This window comes from Tauraco erythrolophus, chromosome 6, assembly GCF_009769465.1.
Source record: "Tauraco erythrolophus isolate bTauEry1 chromosome 6, bTauEry1.pri, whole genome shotgun sequence".
In the NCBI taxonomy this organism is placed as follows: Eukaryota; Metazoa; Chordata; class Aves; order Musophagiformes; family Musophagidae; genus Tauraco; species Tauraco erythrolophus.
Window position 1 is genome coordinate 70924625 of NC_141470.1, and position 25976 is coordinate 70950600.

The 25976-nt window shown below is 51.0% G+C and overlaps 1 protein-coding gene across 1 annotated transcript in view; it reads right to left on the reverse strand.

Moving 5' to 3' along the window:
• Nucleotides 1–25976, reverse strand: part of ATL1 (atlastin GTPase 1) — a 32625-nt gene that overhangs the window by 190 nt on the left and 6459 nt on the right. The window contains exons 2-13 of the mRNA XM_086613641.1: nucleotides 20766–21013; nucleotides 20274–20408; nucleotides 19318–19422; nucleotides 18555–18605; nucleotides 16149–16205; nucleotides 12088–12180; nucleotides 11028–11166; nucleotides 7844–7971; nucleotides 7100–7156; nucleotides 6245–6316; nucleotides 4782–5213; nucleotides 2185–2199 (exon numbers count right to left, since the gene is read on the reverse strand). Coding sequence (XP_086469767.1) covers nucleotides 2185–2199; nucleotides 4782–5213; nucleotides 6245–6316; nucleotides 7100–7156; nucleotides 7844–7971; nucleotides 11028–11166; nucleotides 12088–12180; nucleotides 16149–16205; nucleotides 18555–18605; nucleotides 19318–19422; nucleotides 20274–20408; nucleotides 20766–21013 — 1532 coding nt within the window. The remainder of the gene's footprint in view (nucleotides 1–2184; nucleotides 2200–4781; nucleotides 5214–6244; nucleotides 6317–7099; nucleotides 7157–7843; nucleotides 7972–11027; nucleotides 11167–12087; nucleotides 12181–16148; nucleotides 16206–18554; nucleotides 18606–19317; nucleotides 19423–20273; nucleotides 20409–20765; nucleotides 21014–25976) is intronic.

Here is a 25976-nt window from a genome sequence, read left to right on the forward strand (position 1 = left end):
CAGGTTCCGCGCAGTCGCGGCGCGCGGTTTGTTTTGTGCACCAGCTCCTGGTTGTGTCCGTGCCCAGCGGGGAGAAGGATCGTGGTTAATAGTTGGCGAACCTTTCGAGCCTCTCGGCTGCGGGAGGAGCGCCCGCGAGCCGTGTTCCATCATGGACTGCCTGGAGTGCCAGGAAGGGCCTCGCACGGCTTGGTTTGCTCTGCGGGTTTCACTCGCAGAGTTCAAACTTGGGCACCCTCACTGTCCTGTTCTGCGCCACCAGGCGGGTACGTGTTGCGTCACGCGGTGGGCTTTGCCATCTAACAGGTACCCAATTTGTCCATTTCTCTGCAGATGAATGCAGAGTATTTTTTTCCTTCCTCATTTTACCACTTTCCGTTTGTGCCCGGATGCGTTTTCCCGACAGAAGAGCCCAGCCTTCGCAAACAGCAGCACCACGGGCGAATAAATGTGCGTTTCACATAAAACCCCTGTCTGCAGTGGCTGGTATGGGGTGACAGGCAAGACCCCCATGTCCCCACCCCTTGGTGGGCTTCATACCAAGTGCCAGTGGCCCAGGAGAAGCCAAGACACGGAGCTGGCTGCAGAGGACTTGGTGTGAATGGCTGTCACAGCTCCAACATCACCATTTCAAATGAACTTGTCATGGGGAAAGAAAAAAAAAAAAACCACAACAAACTAACCAAAAACCCACCAGCTGCTGCTGGGGACCTGAAGGCTGTTGGTGAGCCAGGATTAGTCAGGACAGGGTGGGAAGAGGCAGACAGGCGGCAGGAAACGGCACGGGTGACGTGTTCCTTGTGGGTGCGAGGGGTGAGAAGCCCCTGGGGGTGTTTGAGGACTTGGCGTGCAAGTGTTTTGGGATTGTTTGGGAATGTAGTGGACTGCTGGAGGAGCCTTCATGCACCTTCTCTGGGTTTCTTTCTTGAAAATACGCCTTCGAATCCTGCGCCAGCAACCTTGCAGCTTTTCTGCGCTATTTTCGGCTTGGTTTCGTGCCAAACCAGTCTCGCAGCTGACTTTTACTGGTCAAGAGCTCAGCAGCAGCAAAGACCGTGTCCTGCCTCTTGCTGCGGCACGAGCCGGAGCAAAGCCCACGGACCCAGAGGTCAGCATTCGTGGCACAGGGAGATGCCAACGGCTGCCCTGGACTGGCGGCGGGGGGAAGGAATGGGTCGATTTTTAATTTTTTTTTTTTTCAGCGGCCTTTGGGACCTGTGAGAGCTGCTCCGACTCTCTAAAGAGGAACTCCCCACGGAACTCCCCACGGAACTTGGTGGCTGAAAAACGTGTTGATGCTGACGGATGGAGCCGTCAGGCTTCGGTGCCACGATAAAAGACGGAGCTGTGGTCCCTTACCGACCCGGGGCGGCACCTGGCTACAACGCGGGATCAACGCAGGCGCGCAGTAACGCAGACTGGCAGGGATGCCTTGGCTGGTTTAATTAGATGCTTATGAGGCTTTGCCTAAACAAGGTTCCAGCCGCCCTTGGCACGGGCAGAGGTGGCTCAGCGTTGTGCCAACCGGGGTTCTCTGCACGGCGAGCGCTGGGCAGGGACCGGGTGCCCCCCCGAGCAGTTCCCCTGCCAAGCGGGGCGAGAGGGGCTGTGCTCTGTGCGCTGCCCTAGGAAGAGGCTGGGGAGATCAAATCCGCATCCCAGGCTCTGCGTTTCATTTACTCAATCCGGTGTGGGGTGGTTTTGTCCAAAACACACCACGCGGCACTTCCGGCAGCACGGAGAGGCCTCGCCGAGTACGGGGGCTCCTCGGCTGCTGGGGCGGGAGCCCTCCCTGCCCGACGCTGGCACAGTTGGTGCTACAAAACAAACCGGTGTTCAGGTGTGACTTCTCAGCACAACAGGAAAATCCCCAAACAGAACCGATGGGAGGAAGATGAAAATCCCCATCACGACACACACACAGCCCCAAATCTCTCCCCTACTTGGCTTCCAGTACATTAAACCCCCTTCCCCAGGCACCTGGATCTCAGAGAACAACCGGAGCTTACTGCTCCGGTGCAGGACTGGGATGTCAGCCACCACCTAGAGCCCTCGCAGCCCCCGTCCTCCCCAAGCCCAAAGGCAGCGACGCGGCTGAAACGGGCAGCTGGGGCCAAGACACTTCCCGGGAACCCCTGGGAGCTGAGCGGAGTCGCATGCCGGAGGGAAACGAGAGCCACTTACCTCATTTGTGCTTCCCTGGGGAGAGGCATTGAGAAGAAAAGGGGAGAATTAAGAAAAGAAGCATCTCTGTGTATCACGCACATCCACAGGAGCACAGAGCACACCTGGTCAGAGCCACTGGCTGGTGCCAGCACGGCAGTATACTCGCCCAGTGCAGTCTGCCCCTCTTGCAGGACCCTCATGGCTCTGGCCACCCCTCCTGCAGTCGGTCCCGCTGCCGTGGGATGCCAAGGACTTGCACGGGACAGAGCCAATGAGGGCTTTGAACCCGCTTGGGGCACTGGGGCACCAGCCCTGTGGATCGCAGCAGGCAGAGTCCTGCTGCCCAAGCCCCAGTGCCCGCAGTTGAGCCAGTACCACCCAGCTGCACAGCTCCTTCCTGGGAGAACTTTCCCTCAGCTGGAAAGCCACACAGCCCATGGGGCCAGCCGGGTGCCAGGGAGCAGCTACAGGCACTTTAACCTCTTTATTTTTATCCAGCTGGGTACGTTGCAAGTGGGCAGCGTCACTGGCTTCACCCTGTTCTCGCTTAAACCCTCCACTAGTTCCTGCACAGGGATGGCCAAATGCTGGGCTTAAAACCTCCACCATCTCCCAAAGGCACCTAGGAAGGGTCCCAGGCAAACGCCATGGCGCAGGCACTGGCCACAGCGCAGCAGAGTTTACTGCGGATGCTCAGGCTGCTGAGGACAGGGCAGCCTTGATGGACCCACCTGGGATGCAGGTGATGGGCTTCCTCTCAAGCCACCCGATTTTGAAGGCAGCTCAGCTGAGCAACACCACTACCCCGCTCTGGGATGAAGGAACTGAGTAATAAATGCTTCATTTTTTTCCTCCCAAAGCTGTTCAGCTCCAGCTGCAGCTCTCTGCACAGCGACGGGAAGCAAGCAAATGTGGGCACTCCCGATAGAAAACTCCTAAAAAACAGGGAAGCTGTCGAGCAGAGCCCTTTCTGCCTTGGAGCTCTGCAGAAATAAAACCTGCAACTGCAGCTGGTGGCTTCCGAGCAAACCCTGAGCTTGACCTGGCTCTGCCACAGAGGAGCAGATGCCATTGCAGGCGCCGGCCCTGACTTGGCACATCGGCCCGTGGCAGCAGCGGCCATCCCATGGGATGCTCCCCTGGCCAAGGCGAAGCGGGGCAGTGGGAGCCTGCAGGGTCTGGGCTTTCCCTGGCAGCTCTTCAACAGGGAGAGGAAAGGGCTGCTGCAGAAGGGGAAAGAGGAAGGATGGAGAGTTAAAAACACTGTGGCTGCGGGCTGCGAGATAACCCTGCCAGGCTGGGCGCCGCAGTGGTGCTGGTCAGAAAGCGGGCAGCGCGCTGCAGGGGAGCGATTGCTCACTGTGACTATTTTTAAGATTGTGGCGGTGTTCTGTTTGACACGGGGGCCCAATCAAGACCTTCCCATGTTGTTTGGAAAAAAAAAAAAAAAAAGACATTGAAAAAGAGTGGGTGAGACTAACTGACCCAGCGCAGCTGCGGCTGTACTGGGAAAGCGGAGCCCAGTGCCGGAGCAGGCAGAGCGGAGGCCTGGCCTCGGTCTCTGGCAGAGCCAAAGTCCCTGCCCTGAACCAGGAGAGAGACACGGGTCTGTTCTTTTTGACAGAGACATGCACACAAAAAGCACAGCCCCCCGGCTGTGAGGATGCTCCTCGCTGGGACCTTATAGAATTACAGAATGGTTTGGGTTTGAGGGGACCTCAAAGATCATCCAGTTCCAACCCCCCTGCCATGGGCAAGAACACCCTTCACTACACCAGGTTGCCCAAAGCCCCATCCAACCTGGCCTGGAACACTTCCAGGGATGGGGCAGCCAAAATGTCTCTGGGCAACCTGTGCCAGTGCTTCACCACCCGCAGAGTGAAAAATTTCTTCCTTATATGCAATCTAAACCTCCCCTCTTTCAGTTTCAAGCCATCACCCCTTGTCCTTTCACTACACACCCTTGTAAGAAGTCCCTCTCCAGCTTTCCTGCACCTTAGGCAAATTTGTCCCAATGCCACAAGGTCTCAGGATCCACAAACTAGCATGTGGTGAGGGGTAAGACAAGAAGAAATAAAACGCAGACCAAAATAGCTTGCTGTGAGTTTTCTCATCCCCAGCCCCAATCTACATGGCTTGTCTTTCACACTGGGCAGGACTGGGAGGCTCAGGCTGGAGCAGGGGAAGGGGCGAGTGGGTACACAGCTCCTGCCTTGCTGGTCGCTCCTGCTCTCCAGCCCACCTCGTACTGCCCACCTGTGCTACAGCCACAGCGCGGCCCTACCCAGGCCCATCGCCGGGCCCTAAGATGCCCTCCCCCTTACAATGAACACCACAAACTGGTCTGAAAGCGTTTCCTCTGTCCCCGCTTCCCCCATCTAAGGAATGGCCTAAACCTCCTTGTCCTGCTGTCTGAAGAAGACAGGGCACAGGTTTTCCCTGTCTCCCTGATCACAGCACAACGAGCTCAAGCAGCTGGATCTCCCCAGCCAGAGCACCTAACGACCCTAAATGCAAAAGGGCAGAAAAAGTCCCAGGAAACTCAACACTTAAGAACTTGGTGGGTTGTTTTTTTTTTTGGGGGTTTGTTTGAAATCAAAAGCTCTTTATCCTACCTGGTCCCATAACGCTGCGGCCACTTGGTCTATTACTGCGCCCAGTTCTCTGTACTCCCCAGAGTATCTGATATATGCCCAGGTACACAGTGTGATAAGTGTCAAGCCCATGATCATGTTGCACAGACTGGCTATGATGTCCAAGCCAATGAAGCCGGTCACTCCAGCTATCACATAAGTGATGAAGATGACCACGAAGAGCGTGGCAGGGGTGCGGGCGGCGTGGAAGATGTTCTTGCTGTCGTTGTGCTTGATGTACTGGATGTAGAGCTCATCTATCTCGTTCTCCAGCTGCTGGAGGTAGCGACGGCTGAACTCCTCCCCACCCATCTTCTTCACCCCACGAAACAGCTTCACAGCCTCCTCCTTCAGCTCCATGTGTTTGGTCTGGAGGTCACTAGGTGCGAGGAAGGGCTTGTCCCCACCACAGACCTGCATGGAAAACACAGTCCGATCACTCCAGAAACGTCAGCACCCACAGCTCCTATGCTGTGCCATGCAAACCACCGGAATTGGGGCTCTACCAGCTCCTGTTTGGCACAGACCACGAGATCCTGCAGGAAGACCTCCACGACTGTGCTGTTCGTCTGGGACAGCTCTGCAAGGTGCACCTTAAAACGGAGCAGCAGGTGCCTGCACTGGGAAGCTGCGTCCCGCAGCCCCCCTGCTCAATTCGCTCGCAGCCCAAGCCAGGATCCCGGGAACGCTGACGGCTGAGCTACGCTGAGCAGCAGGACCCTGAACCCCAGAATTTTCTAGTGCTGGAAACTCCGCAGCATTTTCCTTCTGCTTCAGAGTATGGACACCTTAGTTTTAAGGCCCAGGGCTGTCCACAGGCAGTCTGGCCACACAGCTCCATACTTTCTTCCTGCCAACAGGCAACAATCACCAATACTGATGAACAGAGTGCGGGCCTGGAAGGGGCTGGAGAGAGGCTGGGTCTGAGCTTCACCTTAAAACATCACAACCATCCCCTCACCAGAGCCGAGTGATGGGCTGACAGGGCAGGGCTTAGGTGAGAAGCCAGTTACAACGACTTTATCCCCTAATTAGCACCAGCCGTAGCACGGGCTGCATGGTCACGCAGCGCTGCCACCCCACCACATCACAGTTTTGTGTTGCATCTACCCATACTGGGGAACACTGGGAAGAGGATGCAAATTCAGCAGAGGCCACGTGGTCTGCAAAAAGCTGCCATCAGATTAAACGGTGACTATCTGTCAAAGGACCCTCCCCTGTCCTGCCGTGATACCCTGACTGGGCATTGGTCTCCTCCAGCCTGCAAGAAAGCCCCTTTTCCACCAGGAACAGGAGAGACCCTGAACATGCAGCACTGTAACCAGTCCTGGCCAAGTCCATGCAGGACGTTTTCTGCCAGGAACACAGGCAAGGAGGTTTCCCCACGAGGACAGGAGAGCCAGGAGACACGAGCACTGTGAAATGACGTGCTCAGCACCACCTACCTCTTCCATTCTCCTGCTGTAGTTGTCTTTGGCAGTGGCAACCGCTGCTAAATTGTTGGCTTCTGCTGTGGCCTGCAAGAAGGGCAAAAGGGGTACAAAGTTGAGCTGCAGAAAGACAGGGTGAAGAAGTGTAATTGCAGAGAGCAGCACCCACTGGCTGCCTGGGGACCCACAGTATGGGGCCAGGACGTGTACAGGGTACCCGGGTGCACAGGTACAGAATTAAACAGCTCCCCTGTCTCAGCCAAGTGCACTCTGCCCAGCCTCTGACCAACGCCAAACAAGATCGTCCCGTATTTACACATCCTCGGTCTCCCCAGGCAAAAGCCCGCACGAAGGGAGGATTCCTACCCTCCAAGCCAGAGCAATGAAAACTTTGGCTTCGGCTGTGGGAAAGAGCAAGAACACAGATAAAAGGCCCAGTCACATGTAAACAGCTCCAGCTGCAGCCTCCTGCAAAGCCGTCTGGCTCGGAGAGCGGAGCGGCAGCCCAGCAGCCGCTGCCCGCGTGCGGGGCCACGTCTGCTCCGTGGGTGGCCCCGCCGCAGCCAGGGATGATGCCATTTACCTGCGGGGGGACATTTCGGCTGAGCTGGCTGATGCTGTGAGCACAGACAGCGAGTCACCGCGGTCCGGCCGGGGTGCAGGAGCCCTGCTGCTGCAATCGTTGAGCCGTGCCAGTCTTGCGACTGGCAATACTTCCACAAGGGCTGGTTTTGGGGTTGCTACGCTAAGGCATTTGAAATAAAACCACAGAAAACCCAATGTGCTGCACCAGCTGGACACCTCTGACAATTAACTGGAAATCAATGGCAATTATAGCGCATGAATGCCCACCAGCTCGCGCTCACGTACCTGCAGCATTGACTTTGGGTGTGGCAATTCTTCCCCTTGGTAGATCTTTATGTATGCCTGCAAAACAGCGCACAGAAAATGAAATCACACTGGATACAGCCTTCATGAGCAACACGGAAACACCCCCACCCAGTTCCAGCCACAGCTTTAACAGGATGCTAAAAGCAGAGGACACTCCAGGCACAAGATGGCTTCAGCAGGGGATGCTCTGCCAGAAAATGCTACGTAGAACAGTTCGAGGTCTACTCCTTGGGTGGCCTGGGTCAGTCACTCCAGCCTCTTGCTCCACCACTTACGTTAAGTATCTCTACCATCGGATTTGCCCCTGCCTCCGTCCTTCAGTGAAGGAGAAGGAGCCAGAGCCAGGTAGCCCTGGAGAGCAGGTGGTGAGAATTACTCACTGACGTCTTGCATTAAAATGTCCCAGTAGTCATGACAACAAAACTAAGCTTTTTTCTAAAGGCAATGGGAAAACAGCCCTCAGCCTATTTCCTTGTGGTCCTCAATTCTCCAGGGGAGGAAAACAGCCCTGCCCACTTCTTGGGCTTACTGTGCAGTCAAATATGTGGCCGTGCGGTGGTTGCCTCCTGCAGCAATGAGAGTCAGGACTATTGGCTAGACCAAGGACATTTCCTTCAGCCATCAAGTGCTGCTCTGCCTGCTGCTGCTTTCCCCTTTAATTGCAGCAAAAGTGCACGCACGCCAGAGATGAACAAGCCCACTTTCTCTTAAATAAGCCAATACCTTAAAATACTCCACAAGGCCTCGACAGGTGATATGGTTTCCATTGATCTCCTTAACGTCCAGGCTCTCGGGACTAAGCAGCCAAGGAATCAAAATCTTCAAGTTCTTGATGAACTCATCATCTATTTCTGGAAACAAAGCCCAACGTCAGACTTGCACTTCAGTGTGAACTCACACGAAACACGAGCAGGAGAGTTGTGTCAGCGGCTCAGAGACCCTGTAATTTAGTGATGTGAGCACTCAGAAATGATCGTGGTCCCAGTTAGGTTGTTATTTAACCCACAGACAGAATATACAGCTGTGCATACATCCACAAACCAGCTTCATACATCCACAAACCAGTTTCATACATCCACAAACCAGCTTCATGGTCTCAAAAGTACTTGTGCAAACACAAATGTGACTGCATGGGGAAAAAAAACTGCTTTTGCTGATGATGCTGGTAACGTGCACGCAACGCTGATAGCCGGAGAGGGCATCTTCTTGCCTAGACACATACGCTCTTTGCAAATCATGACCTTCAGTGTGCAGGGCATAGACATATGCTGAGCTTTCCCTTTGATCTGCTCCATGGCACCCCCAGTTGAAATCTGCTGCCAGGGCTTAGGCTCTCTGGCTCTCATCCCTGCCACCTCCTCTGCCAGCAGGTAAGATTTTCTGTGCCGAGTTCTTGGTTCTCTATGAACCTGTATGTGAAATTCTCATCACAAAGCATTTTAAAGCTTTTGCAAACCATTAGGGGCTTGGTACAGGTACACCAAGGACTCTTGCAAGTGACTCTGCATTTACATTGCACCATCAGACATCCCTCGGTGCAGGTACCAGGAACGGGCACAATCTCTGCTCCTACCAGCCTGTCCCCTTGCCCAAAGCATAGAGCTGGCACAGGGCGCTGTTTGAGGGGTCCAGGGGCTGCTTGTGTCACTTCAAGAGAGGCAGACTCATGTCCTGACAGTCGCTCTTATGGCTTCATAGTGTCTGACATCTGCTTATTGCCATTTAAATTAAACTGTACAAGGCTGGAGACAGGAAAAACAATCACAGAATCACAGAATGGTTTGGGCTGGAAGGGAGCTCAAAGATCATCCAGTTCCAACCCCCCTGCCATGGGCAGGGACAACTTCCACTACACCAGGTTGCTCAAAGCCGCATCCAACCTGGCCTTGAACACCTCCAGGGATGGGGCATCCACGCATCTCAACAATGCGATATCATCCAAGCATTTGGAAGGTAAGGAGAGAGGGGAAGTTTCCTCACATTTCTTCCATCAGAGGACAAAAAGCTGTGTACAGCTCTGAGGGAACAAGAAAAATGGTGTCAAGGACCCACTGGGGCCGTTCTGCACACACCACTTGATCAGTACTACTCAGCACCTGAAGTTATGGGGGGAACTAACAGAGATCAGCCCGGTTTCCATGAGCACACCACGCTCCCACTGCCTCACTGTCCTGCTTGCTGGTTAGCACAGAGTGTGCCAGGGGAACAAGTCTGATGGCCAGCCAGACAAAACCAGGGAAAAAGTAACTTCTTTCTGTTTGCTAATTGATTTTGAGTGACTAATGGGCCACTTTCTCTACTGCTAAGACTGCAAGCAGCCTCTAACCAGCAAAACTGGTAAACAGCTGGTTCACAATGGCCACAGCGTGTGGCTCCTGTGAGGATGGAGAACCTTACCATGACTTTTTTTTCCTTCTCTTTTTTTTTTTTTTTCCACCTGTTGAACAAAGTCTGACCTGTAGAGAAACCACTGACCAGATAAGCCAGGGAGATTAAATATTCCTTGGAAAGGTTTTCAAAGTGAAATAACGTTCCCTTGAGAGCCCGTGTAACCGGCCTTCTGCTCTCCGCAAGCACCAGCCTGCCTTCCAGCAACCAGTCTGCACCGCTCCGCATCCCGGCCGAATTCCAAGGGAGGCACAACTGGTTAATTACAGGCTTAACGCCGCGTCCATACACTTCCAATCTCAGCCCTGCCCTTCCCCAGCTGCCTATCAGCCATCTGCACTGACAGTGCTCGTTGCCAGCAGCTCCGAGACCTTTTCGACCTCCGCATCTGTCTTGGCCTCCCACACCTTCTTGGTGTCCACCTCTGTCCAGGTGTCCTACAACTTTTAAGCCTCCACTTCTGTCTTTGCCTCCTATACCTTTTTAGATTCCCACACCTTTTTGGCCTCTATCTCTGTCTTAGGTTGTCCTGGTTTCAGCTGGGACAGAGTTAGTTTTTCTTTTCAGCAGTTAGAACAGCTCCGTGTTTTGGATTTAGTCTGGGATTTGCTATGAGAAGAATGTTGACAGCGCACTGATGTTTATAGTTGGTGCTGAGACATCAAAGACCTTTCAGCTTCCCATGTTTTTGCCAGTGTGCAGGAGCACAACAGGCTTGGGGGGAGCATGGTTGGGACAAAGGGACCACAACTGCTCTTATGATTTGAATTTAGACTTGGGATTGAGTCTAAATTGCTAAATCGGACAACGGAGTATTCCGTATCATGCAACGTCATGCCCAGTATATAGATGAGGTTGATGAGGAAGTTGGCATCTCTCTTCAGGGGGCTCTCTCAGTCTCTCCTCGGACTCTCGGAGTGCTCTCTCTCTTTGGACCTCTTGCTCATCTGGCATTGCAGTTTTGGGACTTACCTGTTTCAGAATCACTTGCCAGGACAGGACGGGTGTTTGTCACCAGGTGGTGAGCAGTTACACTGCACATCATTTGTTTGTATAAATTCTCATTATACAAACATGCATATCTTATAGTGTTATTACTTTTAAAGTATTATTATTTTTGTTGTTTTGTTGTTGTTATTATTATTATTATTACTATTATTACTATTATTACTATTATTATTAAATTGTTCTTATCTCAACCCACGAGTCCCCTTCCCTTTTCCCCTTTAATTCTCCTGCCATTCCCCAGGGGACAGGGGAAGGTGAGGGAGCAGCTGTGGGGTGTTTAGCTGCTGACAGGGTTAAACCATGACACAGCTTAGAAGCATCTGGCAACAAACAGGCAGCTGCTGGACTTGAAAGAAGAAGCTGAGTGTGTGTGTGTCCTTGGGAGGAGGATCCAACTCCTCTCCCAGAAGTTTTTTCATAGAAAATACTTGTAGAGGTTTCAGGAACCAGTGGGACAGTCTGCCAAGGCATCTAAGGTATCCGTTTAAAAAACAGACCTTCGCTTTCGTACCTTTTAGTTTTCCATCGAAATTAGGGTTGGTGGCGACTTTCAGGCCCGGGTGAGGTAAGAGGAAGCAGGAGATTTTGGTGAAGCAGGAATGGATGTGCTTTCTGACGTTCTGCAGCTCTTCATGCTGATTTCCCGAGACCTGTGTGAGACCAGTTTGGGGTCAGGGTGTTTCCTTCTGATGGGGACACTGGTAATGCTGGGCCAACAGTGCTGGCAGGAGCACAGGGTACCCTGCACTGTGGCTGCTTACAGTGGGAAAAAGCAACACAGAAGGACATCCCGTAGGGGTATGTCACATGAGGATGAAGAAAAGGTTTCTCCAGTGACCAAGGAACCAGTATATCTCTGACCACATGCCCTGGGGCATGTTATTATCATTTAGAAAATGTGCATGTGTCTGTATGACTGGAATACAAAAACATTTGGGATTTCCCACTAGGGCCTTTCTTGTCTCCCCTTTAATTATGTCTCTCCACTACCAAATCACCCATGCATTTCCTGATTAATCCCAGCGGAGCCCTTACCCATCAGTTTTACAGTTGTACAGTAAACCTGCTACTAAAGCATCATTCCTGGTGCCTAGGGAATTTGCCGACTCCCATCTCTAACGCCTCTCCCAGCTGCTCCCAGCAAGAGAGCCCCAGGGAGCCCGGGCTTGGGCAGAAGCCTACAACAGGCAGCCTCAGTCCTCCACTGAACTTGGCAAGGAAATTCAGCCCCCTGAAATGCCTCTTGTGTGATTTTAAGGCACTGGCTAAGTGTGACCATACCCGGCATCGCTGTACGCTGCAGTTCACACCTAACAGCCAGCGCTGCGGCCACCCAGCTGAACCCTCACTGGTGCCAGTGCTCCCTGCCCAGGATTACGCTCACCAGCGCCGGCGGTGCCCCAGATCAAGGTCTCACCCTCGTGCCCTCTGCACCCTCCATCCACACAGGTGACAGCGGTGGATCATCCCCGGGTCACAAGCCAGATTTGCCTCTTCACTCTCCACCACCCGTAGGCGTTCCCCCAAGACAGCACTGCTCACTAAACAAACCCAGGTCAGAAAGAACGCACCTTCAGCCGCTTCTCCAAAAATCTAGCACCACCATCGGATCCATAGGAAAATTCATACGGGAAGCTCCAGTCACGAACAAGGAATATAAGGGACTAGAAAACAGACGGAAACACAAAGGGGTCAGTGCCATACAGTGCCCCCTGAGTCAGTCACCAGCTGCCCCAGCTTGGAAAAACTCATCTTCCAAGGGCATCGCTCTGCTCTTTGCTGCTAATGGCAGGACCAGGAGTGGCTACAGGAGACACGTAATTCCGATGTACGTTATCAAAAAGGGGTTCACAAGGGAGTTCAAGACCTCCTTCCCCACTGTCACTGCTCTCAGCAGCCCATGGTGCTCAGCCTGCAGCAGTGGCAGGACCCCCCCAGCACCCTCACCCCCACCTTCCTGCCGCAACGAGACCTGGCCCTGAGCCTCTGCCCAGCTCCAGCAGCATCTCACACCTTTACTGGTGGAAATAGCCCTCCGTGCAGGGCCGTGGTGCTGAGACCCTACGAGGGGGAAGGGGGGAGCAAACCCAGGACCGCCGTGCGGGTTTGCTACGTGGTGGTTTGATTCCCCAGCTTGGAGAATCGTGTCAAGCATTTCAACTGCAAAACAAGAAAGAGATTTTTGCTAACCAGGACAAAAGGCAACGAGCTCCCTAATTCCAGCCACATTTAGTTTCATCCTATGGGAATTTTACAGGCTCATTTTTTCAGCCTTTTTCACCAGGCAGCCTTCCAGACGGACTTTTAACGAGAAGCAGATGCAGGATAATGAGGGTGAACAAGAAATCACTGGCTTTTGTAATCGTTATTGAGGCAGTCAAAGTTCCTATGCAATAAATAAATAAATACCAGTACGGTCAACTTTTAAGCTTTAAAAAAAATTTTAAAAACCTGTTTTCACAAAAAATCCTGTCTCCAGTGTCTCATCTGTGCAAGGGACCGATGTCCCATGTAACAAATACATGGTTTGGAGGGGGAAGCCCTGAATGCCGAAGGCCAGGAGGGCCTGGCAGGGATGCCAGGGTTCTTTTCACGCACATGAATAAGCAGGTCAGCAAGCGGAATCCATTTCATTGGAATTTCCCTAAAACCTGCCTATGTTTAGAACAAAGATTTAGTGGGGGGAGGGAAAATATTTCCCCTCCTAATTTCTCTTCCATAAAACATCAGGAAAGGTTAAAAAAAGAGAGAGAAGAGGGAGTTGGCCATTCCTAACTGCACGACAAGCCACAGCAACTGCACTCAGTTAGCTGGTTCAGGACACGCTGTTCTTTCTAAGACCATGGGATGCTTAGGAGACATGTCCATGTTTAGGACTTTTCCACAAACGCATGATGCATGCCTTGCACTGTTTGACTCCAGAATTATTTTCTTTTCTTCTCATGCCTCGTACCCACCCTCAGCCCCTCCAGGCTAGCGCAGTGCCAGGCACGGCACGCAGCCTTTGCAAAGGCATCACGACCAGGCTCGGTGCCTGGCGAGGGCACGCGGGGCAGCGCAGGCGGTTACGCTTCAGCATGGAGAGGAGCGAGCCAAAGGGAAATGTTAATTTTCCACTGCCAAGTATTACTTCCCTTCCAGCAGGATAGATGCAACAGCCTCGCTATCGACACTTTCTCTGCATTCCTTGCTTGGCAGCGTTTTCCTATACCAGCTGTTTTCCAAAGCCTCTTTTACAGATTTGTGTATCTGAAGGACAAAAGAGGTTCAGCTTGTTTGACTTACAGACCTGGAACCTCACCCAAGAAACTCAAGCTGTAGACTGTCTTCTGCAGAGAGAGCTGTCTCGCTACCAGCAAAGCCCCTGCGTCTCTCATTAAGCCACCCTAACAATTAAATTGCCCTCTCATTAACAGCATGCTCCTCAGTGCTGGTCTGACTTTGTCCAGCCTCAGCTGCAGACACTCCACCCCACTGGAAAAGCAGTTTATTCACCATCACCCTCCTCCTGCTTCCTAATCAAAACACGTGGCTGTCTTGAAAAACGTGCGTTGCGACGCGGGCAGGAGATCTCCACGGCTCCCATCACCATCGATCCTTCTACCAAATTTTATCACATGCACAAGGGTTACCACCAGTCGTTTGATATTTTTCCCCCAGATCATTAATGAAGATGACAGTGAAGCAGAGAGACCCTGGGGAGAGCCCCAAGGAAACACTTCTGAAGGATGATGATTCCCTATTAAAATTAGTTCGGCGTGCTCTGTCATCTATCAGTTAATGAGTTTTTAATCCATTTACAATGGATGAAAAGAGACAATGCTGACTTGGTGTGTTGTTCACTTGCTTTCAATCAGCATCGTAGGGAGATAAGGCTTACGGAAGGCAACGGACCATGGTGATAGTTACCTTATCAACCGAACGCGTGGTCTTTTAAAAATTGATAATAGGATTGTTTGACAAGACTTGCGATCCACAAAACTGTGTGACTTGACAGCAATTATGGTCTTTGGTAAAATCAGAGCCTATTATCCAGTCCTAATGACTTAAGCATATTTAAAAGTTTCCTCTCACAGCCTCCTTTTTACCTATGGAGTAGGAAATATTTCCCTTTCACTGAAATATTTGGCTACATTATCCTGATAGTTTTTAAATAAGAAACAGGAATATTTATTTAATGTCTGGCTTTTTTCTGTACCACGTTACAATCTTCTCCCAGCTCTTGCTACTACAAGTAATTTATTTTACTGGTAGCTTTCACATCATTTATCAGTCATCTGCTCATGCCAGCATCCCACATACCCTCAAAGCTCCCCAAAATCTCCATTTATCCATTTGTTGTATTTTGTAACCTTTTAATTTTATTTCCACTTCCTGACCACAGACACCCCATAAACCCCTTCGGCTTTCCAGGATGGTGGCGAGGACGGCAATTCTCTTTTTACATTGGAAGGCAAAAGTAAAATAACTGTAACCTATTCCCAATCATGACTTGCATTTTTACAGCATGTTTTGCTCTCTGCTGTTTTCCACTTTGGGAAGCTCACAAACCCCCATCCAGCTACCACCTAACCTACTGTAGATGCCAGCTGGAAGCTGGACCAAGCCATTGGGACTATCAAAGAGCATCTGGTTAAAGGAACAGCTTGTACAGGGTAAGACCAGAGCCCCACAGAAAATGTTTTCTCTTTACCACCCGGATCATGAAACGAGCCCTGCAGCTCCACTGCGGTGTGAGGACACATGGGGACCTCACAGCATCGCTCCTTCCATCCCCTTAGGCCCTATACCTGGTCCCACAGACCCCTGAAAGCTTCAAAAACTGTTCAACCACCTTCCCAGCCTCCCAGGTGCACAGGATTCGGTGCAGCCATACTCAAAGCCATATGAAATCATTAGTTGATCTGTTAAAGGACTGGAGCTTTGGTGCGCTGCCACAGCCATGTCACACGTTCCTTCTGCCCCCTACCTTCTGCTTTGTCTGGTTTTGTTCATATCCACTTTCCTACTGGAAGGGGCTGTCAGAGCCCACCCTCCTCCCAGCTGCTCACAGCTCTGGTGTCCAGGGCAAGCTCTTGTCTGCCCGACGCTCTCCCTTTCTGGAACACCAGCTTTTCACAGGTTGGGAAGCAGCAGGGTGAACAGATGTCCCTTATTTGAAGTTAAAACCCCACTTAAACCGAGCCTTCCCACAGCTCTGCTGTCACTCGCAAGAGCTCTAAGCTGATCCCATCCTTTCATTTTGCCAGGAGCAGGGATTCCCAGGGCAGGCGGGTTCAAACCTCTCAGAGCGAAGGCTGGATGGAGTCCCCAGGCAGACGGCATGACAAACCTGCTATAAAACCTGACTGCTTTCCAAGCCCAGCAGGACATCTGGCAGGACAGGGCAGAGCTCTCGGGATGGCAAGGGTTCAGAGAGGAAAGAAAGAGGGATGTTGGATGTATTTGGAAGCCTCTTCGAGGGCAAGGAAGCACAAAGCCTTGCCTTTGCGCAGCTGAGCCAGTCCCCAGGCATCCCCATCTCCTCCCCATCCTGCAAACTGCAGTGACACCTCGTGGTGAAGTCAACCAGCTCGGGGACAAGTCACCTCCGGTGCAGCAGACATGTGCTGGCCAGGACCCTCGGACTCACCTGGAAAGGTTTCAAGAACGTCTCCTCCATGGCCAACCGGCCATACTCGGTGAAAAGCTGGAAGGAGAAGCAAAGAACAACAGGACTGTTAGCTTGTCAGTCTGCGTGGCCAGGCAGACGGCCGTGGGACACGGGCACGGTGGCAAGGGACGGTTGTTGACTCGGGGCTAGCACCACCATTGGCCAAGCTGGAACAGAAACTGGCTGGCTGTGTGCTTTCGGTTCACATCCGAGAGGCACATGGAGCTGTGACAATCACCACACTGAGCCCTCACATGAAAGATCTCGGCCTGGAATTTCTGGCTGCCAAATTTGTGAAAAATGGCTCCAATCAGCTGCTTGCTGTTGCTTTCATACCAACCAGAAGCTTCACGTGCTACAGGGAACTGCTGGAGCCCCATTTGCTTTAAACACTCCAAGAAGAAGCGGAAATTAATTCAGATATAAGTACTTTCCCTGCAAACTCCCACTGTGCAAAGACTGTAAGATCAGCCTACCAGCAAGAAATTAAGGCTCTCCAGTCTCTCCAGACTGTAATTTCTAACTGAAGCCACAATAATGTATTTCACAGAAGCCTAAAAATGGGTCAACATGTAAAACAATAATGGCTTAAAATCCAAACAGAAAGATCAGAGTTGCATTGGATAAGTTCAATCTTAAAAAGGCATTACTGGTAAAAATATTTACTGACTGAAATGATACAAAATTCTTCAAATGCTCTTTTTTCCAGCTGGACTTTTGCTTTTCTTTCCTTTTTCTTAAGCTCCTGGAAAAACCTACCTACCCAATCAACCAGCCACCTAAACAGAAGAGAAAGCTAAAGGTAATACCAAGAAATGGGCAGGACACGTGTGCCACAAAAATCTAATTAGCTGCTTGTCTCCAACAGTCAGGCCCGTAATTATCCTTAGGGATCACCTGTACTGAGCCAGTACCAGATGTCCATATCCAGGCTTATAAATGGCTACCAAATTTCTTAGGGCTTCTCCTAACAATCCAAAGATCCCATCCTACAGCATGAACAGTGCAACTTCTACCTTCAGCTTCCTTATCACTGAAGTAAAACATGAACTTTCACTGCCCCTTCTCACGGAGCCATGGACAGATGTTGACTACCCTGGATCCCTCCCTGTTACCAGTCACGTTAGACCCTTGCTGCAAGTCATCGTGTGTTTCCAGCCCCATGGGTCAGTCCTGGCCTCTGATGGGTCTCTGCTCCCCAGGGAACTCCATGGAAGGACACACAGGCCAGCGTGAGTTGTATCCAAACTGGTCCCAGCAGACTTGTGATGGATGCTCCACACTGAGATGGTCTGTAATGGGTACTCTACGCAGTCTGTTTGATGCTCTTCTAACCTCACCATTAGAAAGTCAACTTAACCCTCTCTGGCTGCAGCACCACCCATGACAACTGGTCCCGTGCACTGTTGACATAAGAGATATTGCCCTCCTGTTCCAGTTTTGGGCCCCTCGCTTTAAGAGAGATATTGAGCTCCTGGAGCGAGTCCAGAGAAGGGCGACTAAACTGGTCAAGGGGCTGGAAAATAAAACTTATGGGGAGCGGCTGAGGGAGTTGGGGCTGTTTAGCCTGGAGAAGAGGAGGCTGAGGGGAGACCTGATTACAGCCTACAAATACTTGAGAAGGGATGGTGGGGAGGTGGGGGAAGGGCTCTTTACATTAGTGATGGGTGATAGAACAAGAGGAAATGGGTATAAGCTTAGTCAGGGGAGATTCAGGTTGGATGTTAGAAAGTATTTCTTCTCTGAAAGGGTTGTCAGCCACTGGAATAGGCTGCCCAGGGAGGTGGTTGAGTCCCCATCCCTGGATGTGTTTAAGAATAGGGTGGATGAACTACTTAGAGATATGGTTTAATGGGGATTAGGGACGATTGGACCGGATGATCTCTATGGTCTTTTCCAACCTAGAAATCTATGAATCTATGAATCTATGAACTTTGCAGAGGCCTCATACACAGCTGAAGACTGTCACCACCTCCCCTCTCAGCCACTTTTGTCTCCACTTAACAGCCATGTTCTTTCAGCCTCTCCATGCCCTCCAGCCACCCGCTGCAGCACAAAGCACAGCCATGGGCCATTTCCAGCTCCATACGTGATCTGCCTTGAGGAAGGCACATGCCCCAGAGACAGGAACAGCCCCTCCTGGTGGGTGCCCCACTGACTGCCCCACCAAAGGACCCAGGCCCCCAAGAAGCAATGCTACAAGAGTGTAGGCAAGACAGGTTTCAACTGAAGTGATTGTTCCTCCACACCCATAGAGGAAACTGAGGAAAACTGAAAAGCCCTTTTGTGGCTCTGAATGTGCCTTTCCAAAGCAACACACCTTCCAAGTGTGGAGCATAATCCAGGCACCTCAGTGCTGTGGAGCAGCAGGGACAAGGGTCTTACCTGCAAGTGCTGCAGATCATCCTCCTGCACATTCTGGGACAAGTTATAAACCTGCATTTAAAAACAAAAAGTTCAGAGCACTGAGAATGACCTGTCCTTCAGGCCAGCACGAGGGTCGGCATGGTTAAAGCCTATGACATTATCATGGGGACACAGCCGAAGTCCCAGCTGGCCCGTGGTGCTGGTACAAGACAGGTCCCAAGCACGGCTGTACTGTTGGACAGACTCACGCTGCCAGACAGACAGGCACTGCTGCTCCCTGTGCAGCAAAACACCCCAGCATGGGAGCACCAGGGGCTGTCATGTCCCAGCCTGGAGGCCTGTCAGGTCCAAGTAATGTTCCTTCTTCATTTTTATGAGTTCTGTACCAAGACACAGCTTCCGTCCCATTCATGCTGTCCTCCTGGAGCAAAGGCTGGATGGTAGGGAGGCCCTAACAGGCTATGCCGTTACTGGCGTGTGAACATCTCCAGCCCAGAGGTTTCTCCAGCAGCACAGAGATAAAAGCACACCCAGTTCCCCAGGCCAAGGTCCTTTCCTCTTTGGTAGCTGGAAGCACAGGGGTGCTGGCCCTGCTCTTAGAGTGACACGAGGAGATAAGACTGTTCCCTGTGATGATGGAGTCATGTGTGAACCCTGCAGCCAACATGATGGCCTTTGTCTCTCCCACCAAAGGCTGTGGCTGTGTTAGGCTGGTGCCAAGCTACTGGGGTTTTGCCACTGCCTTTTAGGAGGTGATTCCTGGAGACATCCCCCTTCTTACCTGTATCGAGCTGATCATTGTGCTAAGGGCAAATACAGTGGCCGAATCGCGCAGGGTGGACTGGCTGTCAAAGGTCCCCTGCGTGTCCATCAGCAACACTGCAACCTGAGAGGCAGAAAGCTCCACGTCAGCCTGGATGGACCAGTTCAGCATCTGCATCCAAGCAAAATCACTCTCCAATGCCAAAGGGGTGGGGGGGTGGTGAATGTCAGCTGTATTACTGTGCTGGGAATCTCACTGCTTCTGCCTCAGACTTAAAACTGGTGGAGGACAAAGGAAAAGAGCGGCCCCAGTCAGTCTTGACAGCGTGATGACTCCAGCAGGAAGCAAATTAATGCTCCGCAGTGAGAGGAGGGAACTGCTTCACTCCTCAAATACTTGCTGTCAGTGTGGATGGGTCTTTTCCTGAGTCAGCATTGGCTCCATCTCACAGAAGCCAAACACGGCAGAGTATCGAACCTCCTTAACCCAAACCACATTCAGCCAGGATTAGAAATCACACAGTGAATAATTTTGGTGTTGGGCTCTTCGTTAAAGAGTAGATGAACACAAATATTCCTGGCCACAAGCTGAATTTGCAGGGCGCCCCGAAATCCAGTTTGCATTGTATTGGACCACCCTGAATGAAGACACTCCATTTTACAGCTGCTGCTCTAGGACAGGGGAGTAGTTTGCAAGGACCTCAGATACAAGATCGCCAAGAGTTGCAGAGAAATAAACTCTGGGATGCCCAGAGTTAGAGGGACACCCGGAGAGCATACCAGGAACACCTAGACATCACATCAACTCATTGTATTCAACCCATTCATGCTAAAAGGGATATTGTACTGAAGATCACCTCTAAACTCACACAGGCATTTGAGCCACCTAAGACGAGGCAGGAGAGTCTTACAAAAGCTGGAAGAGAAAAATGAGCTGCCCAGCAACGGACAGCTATGCAACAGAAAAGCACACACCTTTTTACCATCGGGCTTGTCCACCAGGAAAACCTCACTCCATATCTGAATGCCTGTTGTCTCCCGCTCAGACCCTCCTCTCCAGGAGAAACCAGTCAGAGGCTCGTTGTAATCTCCAACCCAGTCCACTGCTTCCTGCAGATAGGAAGAGAAGGTGCTGGAGTTCTTATCTCATTTCGGTTTTACACTTTTCCTCTGTGCTGCCTCCACCCCAGTGCTGGAGGGGGAAGCCCCTGTAAGAGGGGTTTCCTACAGGGCAGCAAATGTGAACATCTCTGCTCTAAAGTCAGGAGTCCACTGGAGACCCACCAGTGCACAGGGCTGTGGAAGGATCTGCTCTATCTTATTTTATGAAGTCCATGCTAATAAGAGGCTTGAGCATTCCTAGAGCACCAAGCCACTGTCTTGTCCAGCTCATCCCTGGGGAGTACATGGGAGCAACAAGCAGCAGCACCATATCCCTGGGAAGAGCCACCTGAGCTAGAGCCATACCTTATTGTACATGTACCGCAGCATGAAGTCCATCAGGAATGACTTTCCTTTTCTAAAAGCTCCAGCAACAGACACAGCCACGACCTCTTTATCTCTGACAGCCTCTGAGAGCAGGATGCGGTTCAGTGCAGCTTCATCCAGTTCAAAGGAATGGTCATCTTTGACAATGAGGACTTGCACTGGTCCTGCCTTCCTCACGGACTCCTCCTCCTCTGAGCTCCACTCGTAAGTCTTCTCTGCAAAACTACCTGTGTAAACAAGTAAAACAAGAGTTGTTAGGTTCCTTCTTCTGCAAAGTGCAGACAGCACAGACAGCAGGGCTGGAGAAGGTGCTAACAGGCCAGCTAGCCCAAACATCCATCTCAAACCAGCATTGTTCAGAGAAGACGTCTGTCAAACCTGTCCTCAGACATCTCGATGGAGACTCTGCGCCACTTTGAGGCCGTCTGTCCACATGCTCCCTGCAAGCAGAGAGTTTCCTGCTGGAATCTGCCTTGACAACACACACCCATTACTTTTTTTCCTACAAGAGCTGACATGGATAACAGATCACTCTCTTCTTGCCTGCAACGACTTCTTAACACACAAAGACTGCCATAACACCTCCCTTAGCTTTTTCTCTGTCAGAAAGAAGTCTAAGCTCCTTGATCATCCTTTGCTACCATGTCACCTAGACACCTGACTGCTCTCCTCCAGACACTCTCCACCAGGTCCTTCACAGAATCACAGAATGCCAGGGATTGGAAGGGACCTCAAAGGATCATCTAGTCCAATCCCCCTGCCGGAGCAGGACCACCTAGATCAGATCACACAAGAACGTGTCCAGGCGGGTTTGGAACATCTCCAGAGAAGGAGACTCCACAACCTCTCTGGGCAGCCTGTTCCAGTGTTCTGTTACCCTTACTGGGAAGAAGTTCTTCCTCAAGTTTAAGCAGAACCTCCTATGTTCCAGCTTATATCCATTTCCCCTTGTCCTATCATTGGATGCCAGTGAGAAGAGCCTGGCTCCATCCTCATGACAGTCACCCTTTCCATATTTATAAACATCAATGAGGTTCTCCCTCAGTCTCCTCTTCTCCAAGCTAAAGAGACCCAGCTCTCTCAGCCTTTCCTCACAAGGGAGATGCTCCACACTCTTCATCATCTTTGTGGCCCTGCGCTGGACTCTCTCCAGCAGTTCCTTGTCCTTCTTGAACTGAGGGGCCCAGAACTGGACACCTTCCCGAAGTCTGTCTCTCAAAAACGGATGCAGCACTCAAGCTGAGGTGTCTGAATACCTCATGTCCCTATCGAAGGACGCTGCCTTTATGCGTCCTGTGCCACTGCTGTTTCTGTAGCAACCGCAGAGTCCTGCTCCATCTGCAGTCTGCACTAACGCTCCAGGTGTCATCTGCTGCTTCTGCCATCGACCTCATCGACAGCCTCCCCCGACACAGCCCCAGCAGGAACCAGGCCACGAAGACACATGTCCATCCAGATAAAAGCCACTTCTTTGCTCCCAAGTGGAAAACATACACAAAGCACAGGCACTGCTCACTTTCCTACTTCAAAATGGCAAGGTTCCCTGCGGAGCTGCTCCTCGGCACGGAGGTGAGTGCTGCCCAGGCTGCGTAGCCTTCATACGGCATTACAAGAGGGTCTCATCATCCACATCATCCTCCAGGCCTCATGGTCCATTTGGGCTGCTCTGCGTACCTGCTGCGATACGGGAGACCGATGCGTTTTCGGACCTGCCATCCGCAGAGACTGCAGCCCTGGCGTTTGCAAAGAGCTCCAGTAATTTTCCTTTCATTGTCTCCAAACTTCCCAGCACAGGAAAGAGACGCCGAAGGTGATTAATCACGCCAGTCGGCTCACCTACAGCCACGTGAAATCTCGCCAGCAGGGAAGGGAGCGTGTGATGGCAAGTTCCCCCGCATTTCTACAAAAACTTCCCAGTTTGTTGGCTCGGGCTGCGACTTTCCGAAGACGGTAGCCACAAGTTAAACCTCCTCGGTCTCTGTTTCAGACCCTGACCTCGGGGACCCAGTTTTCAGCCAGTCTCAGCTGTTTCAAAGCACAAGAACTATGTGTGGACATGCTAAAAGGCAAGCTATAAATACCAAGAGCAACGGGGTTTTCCCATTCTGGACCTCTTTATAAAGAAGCCTCCAGCAGCAACTTCATATTTTAAATAACAGCAGTGCTTTTGTATGAGTTTCTGATTTCCTAAAATCCTGCAACTAAATATCGGGATCATTAAGCCTGGTTGCTAGGGGATTTCTGGTGGCTCTCCGACATATACTACAAGCTTTCTTTGCTCACAGTTGAAGGACAAAGATCTTTTCTTCCCTATGCTGGGAGGTTTTTTAGCAAAACAAAAGTCCCAAATGCTCTGAAAAGCTAGATTCTCCACCAGACTGCAGCAGTCGGAGACCAGCAGCACCAAACTCCCTCCAAACACCAGCCCCTGCCCCGTGCCACTGCTTAGGGGCCTCCACAAAAAAAAAAAAAACCCAAACAAATTCCCATTTCAAATCCACAGACCCAAGATCCAGGCACGCATCGCCATATGACTTGAAAAGTCTGCTCTGAGAGCAGCCAGTCCTCTTGCTGCACACACCAAACACCGTGTCCAGCATTAAGATCTTCCCAACGCGTTAAGTATGGACAGGTGCCAAAGGGCCACAGGCTCACGTGCTCTTTTTAAGCCCTGCTGTGCTGCAAGTGCCATATAAAGTCTATGATAGGAAATCCCTCCTCTCCTGCGGTGTTTCCCAAATCCCTGCTCAGCTAACTCTGTCCAATTTTTTTTCTCTTTTTACAGCTGCACAGAAAGGACAGTGGAGAGATCCTTCTATAGGATGTGACTCACGATGGAGGCAGGAAAAAATTTGTAAATCGAATCACATCTCAACATTTCCGACTCTAGCCAAGTCATGAGGGGTAGAGGTGAAATAGCTGTGCCACCTCCCCAGACCAGACGAGTCCCACCTCCGGGCACACAGACAGAGGGCAAGGGGGACCAGCATTTTACAAGGGTATACAGTGATAGGACAAGGGGTAATGGCTTTAAACTGAAAGAGGGGAGAATTTTATTAGATATAAGGAAGAAATTTTTTACAATGAGGATGGTGAGGCACTGGAACAGGTTGCCCAGAGAGGCGGTAGATGCCCCATCCCTGGAAGTGTTCAAGGCCAGACTGGATGAGGCTTTGGGCAACCTGGTGTAGCGGAGGGTGTCCCTGCCCATGGCAGGGGGGTTAGAACTAGATGATCTTTGATGTCCCTTCCAACCCAAACCGTTCTGTGATTCTATGATTTTACTCATCCCACACTAGCAGTTAACAGGAGCTGCAGGCAGCACGCCCAGCTGGGTACCAAGATGGGCACAAACCCCACTGTCTGCGGGCTTCATACATAGGAAAAGGCAGCATGGATGCCTCCAGCTCAGACAGCAGAATGGACCGCCAGTCCTGGACGAGGATCCGAGCACCATGACAGGGGACTGAGGACTGTCCCTCCCATCCTGCTCCCAGAGGGACAGCTGGGGCCAGATTCCCTCTCCTGCAGCTGCTGGTGCCTGGACGGGATCTCCCAGGTTTTCCTCTCCCTCCAGTTCAGCTGCTGGAAAGAGCAACAACTAGCACAGAGGAGAAGAGATTGTCTTGACCCTTGAAAACATCAGAATCTCTAAGGAGTGTATTTTTTTAGCAGATACTGAGAGATTTTGGGAGAATGTCTCCAGACACAGGTAACAGCCCAAAGCAGCCATGGTCTCCTAAGGGACATCCTTGCTTCCATCACCTGAACACCAAGAAAGCCAGGCTGTTTGCACCACGCAGGGGCAAAATGCAAAGTATTATGAGCAGGATATGTCGATTTCCCAGTTCATTGGATGCATCAGGAGAAAAGGCATTATATCAAGCAGGTCTCTGAACATATTTCTGCTTGTTTCCTGTATACCATCTGCAGACAAAACTATTTTTTTCATATTTATTTCCATGTGACAAAACTTCCTTGTTCTGTTTATTAGATTATCTGCCACGTTGGAGAGTCAGAGATTATTTTATAAGATGGCTGCACAATTGTTTTAATTGGTCTTTCCGGTATAAATTAGTTCTCTGCTTTGAAGGAAGTTGTACCTGGCAATGGCAAAACATCATCTGGCCAAAAAGGAAAGGAAGGAGAAGTTTGTTTCCTAAACAAACTCTTGTTTTCACTCATTTTCCAACCTGACTCCTCCTTTCTGTCGGTTCTCTCCCGGCGCTTTGCAATTACGTCAATTCTCAAGCTGCTCATTCAGAAATTGCCAGGATACGGTTCCTTTTCCTCATTTCATAGCAGCTCATTTCCATGACTCTAAAGCGGAGTGGAATCCACGTCTCTTTTCCATATGGTGATTCCAAGTGGAAAGATGAAGGAGATCAGAATTTGCATTCATACTCAGTGGGCTGTCAGACAGCAGCAAGGAAACGGCCCAATTCATGCAGACAGCCCCATAATACAGGACACACAGCTCACTCTAATAGAGTCTAAAGAAAAAATAAAGCTTCTTCAACTGCTCTAGGACTTATTTTTGGTTAAAATTAAATAAATTAAAATAGCACACTTCACGTTGTGCCTGTGTATAGACCAACAGCTGATGTCTAATGTATTTAAGCCCCTAGAAAAGAATAAATTAGATAAATCAACATGTCTCCAACTATGCAACATACCTTCAGTGAGTGCTTGCTTAAGCCTGTTCTTCCTTAGCCATGGAAGAACAGGTCACAGAAATGCTGACTGCTTTCTAGAGACCAACTAATAAAGTCAGCTTTCTCCTTAAATGAGTTTGCACAATAAATAGATTTCGTTCCAGAGAATGAAACGCAGCCGTGACCCATCATCTGTGCAAACAAAGGCTGCCTAACCAGACTCTGAGAAAGCCAATTTGCCAGCCCAGAGAGACAATTTGTGCTCTCTTGGATTCTAGGAGCCTTACCTATCCAAGCACTGCCCGTGAAAAGCAGAGGCTGCAGCCTGGGCCCCGATCCCCCCACACTAAAATACACCGACGTCATGCTGTGCTGCTATTCTGAGGGTATTTGAACCAAATTACTTTACCGTATGGAAAACCAGAAACTACCAAGAAGAGAAAACAGGGGTTTGATGGGAAGCTCTAACTTGTTACTTCCCTGGAACGGAGCATCCCTGTACCAAACGGGCTAGGCTGCTCACCAGCAGCTCTCC